Below are 3,476 nucleotides of genomic sequence, written 5' to 3'. Positions count from 1 at the left end.
TTTTAAATATTTTTAATTATTAATTAGTCCGACTTAGAGTACTTTTTATGCAATTTCTGAATATGTAAACTTTCTTTTTGTTTTGAAGATTCTTTGCTCAAACCCAGTCCGAAAGTGTTAGATAATTTGACCCAGCGCACTCTAAATTGAGTCACATAAAGTGGGACAAATGGAATAGCATTAAAAGATAACCTAAAATAAATAAAAAATAACATGATATTATTATAAGTTAAATTACACTAACGATGTGAAATCTTTATTATAGTATTCATGTATATAACTTAAATCTAATTTTTTTAGCTACTCCGAAATGGACATACATTTTTGGTATTGGTTATTTAAATCCTTTATTTCTATTACTACAGTCAGATATTTCCATAACAACATTTGCATATAACAGTCATTCACTATAAAAGTCAAGTTTTTTTCGAAATCGATTTTTATGTTATGTTATATATATCCTCTATAACAGCTTTGCACTATAGTATCCCAAAAATATCGGAATAAACAAGATTATTATAGAGAGATTTGACCGTATATTTTTTTTCATAGCTAATTAGTTGCCATTACTATTGAGTAGTAACTAGTAAATCCACTTCTCCACGCGTCAAAACTTTCTTCTCCTTGTAAAGCCACTACTATTTTTGCTACTTTAAGTGAGCTAGAAAATCCTTGGCGTTACCAAAATCTACTTGCTCTTTTTGTATAAATAGCCACTTCTTGAGCTTTATATTTCCTCAACCACATTTCTATTGAGAAAAATCTGAAGTTGAAGGAGAGAGTGAGGTGATAATGGCAAGTAGAAGAGAAGTTTACTTTGTTTTCATGAACTATGATCCAGAATACGAGCGCCTTAAATCCAACAGGTTATATATAATCATCCTTTTATCTTATGTAAAATCATTTTCTACAAACTATGTTCTTAGTTTTACTAATTTGTCGAAAATGACATAAATAATATTATATCATAGAACGAAGAAGGGAACACAAGAGCTTGATCTGTACTTGTGCAAGAAACATGATGAGTTGTTAGAAAACACCCTTGAGCCAGGCAGCTACAACAAGACAATGTCATTAGTTATTGTTGATGGCTTTGCTGTAGAAATGACAGATCATCAGGTATCTTTTTATGATCTCTCGACTGTTTGCTATAACAGAAAACCTTCAATTTTACAGAAGAAATTTTGTCTCTCTAAAATTTAAAAACTATTTTAAATCGACTAAATGTCAGTCCAGTGCACCAAAACATCTAGGGCCTGGGAAGGGTCACGCTCAAGAAGTGTGATTTATATCGTCTACCCCAATGCAAACATTAATGACTGATTCCGCGGCTTGAACCCACGACTTATAAGTAAAATATATTTTTGTTTTTGATTGTCAGAATATGACCTGTTTTCTGAAATGTTTCATTCATGCCAAACACACATTTTTACTTGTTACTATTTTCTGGTGTATAAGATGTTCTGGTATTTGAATACTATTTTTAGTCAAGATACTTGCAAGCTGGCCCGAACACCATGGTTACACAAAAAATTTCTGTTATATATTCTCAATGTTATAATTGGCATTTCACCAATTTTACAGGCTAATCTGCTTCGATCTGCAAAAGACGTGAGGGTTGTCGAGAAAAATCAAGAGCTTGCATAATGCCGGCCAAGATTAGGAGGAGGCGTGATCCCCTACTGTTTGAGGCTGAGTTTGCTCAATGATTTCTTGCTAAATGAAATTTAGAAAACTAAGAGTAAAATAAAATTAATAAAAAAAAAAAGTGGGGTGGATCGGAGGCAAGAATATTGTGTAAGTAAATGCTTCGTCTTATGGTACGAAAGCATATATGAAGTCATTATTGTACTTTAGATAATTATTGTTCTCTCAATATATATCCCTACCCCGACCATGTATTTCACTTTTTACTTAGTACGTGATAGAAAGTGTAATTAATGCCTCGTCTGAGTCCCATTGATCCAATTCTGTCTTTTGAAAGGATAAAATAATTAGATTTCTGATGGCCGGCACTAATAGAGTGGTAAATAAACAACCATTAATGGAGCGTGTTTAATTACCACTTAGTCAAAGTGAGAGATTTGTTTCTCATGTGGAGAGTGGGTGGAATCTAAAGCTACCATGTACATTCTCAAAGTTTAAATTCGAGACTTCTAATTGAAGTGGATGAAACTTAATCGCTCCGCCGCACATCTTGGTGGTGTTATGTTTATTTCTTGTTCTTGCGCTTCTTTATTCTTATTATGTGTCCTGATTGTCATACTTTCTCTTTATGACCTCTCTAGATCTCCTTCATATTAACTTAGACTAGAATGCATGATTTGGTGTTAACTTTGATGAAATAATTTACTGGCACAAACTCAGTATAATTCAAAAGAGTATTAATATATGTGTACCGAATATATATATATATGATGAACCAGATTGAGATTTAGCCCAACTATGCATGGGACACAATCACACAAACTCTCGTCAAATTCATTAATTATACGGGTACAAGGCACAAGTTAGCCCAAAAATATTTAATATAGTCTCATCGATATTATCCGTTTTGAGTCAAGTTCATACGATCTTACTCAAAAAGTCTCGTGCTATTAAGAATATATACACTTTATATGTATATACTCAATCTTTTCAGCTATCAATATTATAGAATTTTGTTTACATGCCCAACTACGGACAAAGTTACAAAACAAAAGAGAGAGTGAGAGAGCGACAAGCTTGTGGGTGGTCCATATGCGTAGATTATTTGAGCCTGTCGTCCACAGAGCATGCACAAACAATAATATGGCGAGACAAAGAAAGGCAGAATCCTCAGTACGTAGTGTAAGTTGTGGAAATTCATGAGACTGATGTGAAACTTTTCATAGACTGCATTTCATTAGCCTTAGCAGTTTATCTAGTTAAGGTTATAGAGAAGGACAGAATTATTATTTTTCACTCGCAATGCTTCTATTTTTCAACAAAGTTTGAGAGCAAGTTGCCTGACATAAATTGTGGGGGTCATTGTACAAATTGTACTACAACACTTCACATGCAACACCTTTTCTGTTAGAGTTATTTGTTTATTTTTTATCTTTCTTTTTTGTGTGTGTTTTTGGACGATGATGATCAATTCATTGTTGTTGCCCCCTACTACTTCTTCCCCACGACTTAATATAGTCGAAACAAATGGCTAATAATTAACTCTTGTCAATCCTTTCATTTCAACGTGCATGGCCAAAACCTTGATGTCTCTTTCTCTTCCACCAAGTATGTTAGAAAAACATGTTTAATACTCATGTTCACAAAGTTATATTCCTGCATTTCGACATATATGGCAGTGTTTGACTAGGTAGGAACTCAAAAAAGAAAAAACTAAAATTTGTGACTAGTCTTAAGCATGTTACTAAATTTTTGAATCTATAAACGCATCCTATTACGATAAAATAAGAAGTTTAAATTTAGTTATTTACAAATAAAAATTGACTTTT

The 3,476-nt window shown here is 32.8% G+C and overlaps 1 protein-coding gene across 1 annotated transcript; it reads left to right on the top strand.

Moving 5' to 3' along the window:
• Nucleotides 1-708: 708 nt before the first annotated feature.
• On the top strand, nucleotides 709-1,946 carry LOC104111317 (subtilisin-like protease SBT2.4). Its single transcript, XM_009620993.4, has 3 exons — nucleotides 709-866; nucleotides 972-1,119; nucleotides 1,585-1,946. The coding sequence occupies exons 1-3, from the start codon at nucleotides 793-795 to the stop codon at nucleotides 1,645-1,647; spliced, it is 285 nt and encodes a 94-aa protein (XP_009619288.1). The 5' UTR covers nucleotides 709-792; the 3' UTR covers nucleotides 1,648-1,946.
• Nucleotides 1,947-3,476: the final 1,530 nt, after the last annotated feature.

The sequence above is a fragment of the Nicotiana tomentosiformis genome, chromosome 12 (genome assembly GCF_000390325.3).
Source record: "Nicotiana tomentosiformis chromosome 12, ASM39032v3, whole genome shotgun sequence".
NCBI lineage: Eukaryota > Viridiplantae > Streptophyta > Magnoliopsida > Solanales > Solanaceae > Nicotiana > Nicotiana tomentosiformis.
The sequence above is the reverse complement of the archived record's forward strand: the minus strand, read 5'-3'. Positions and strand labels throughout refer to the sequence as shown.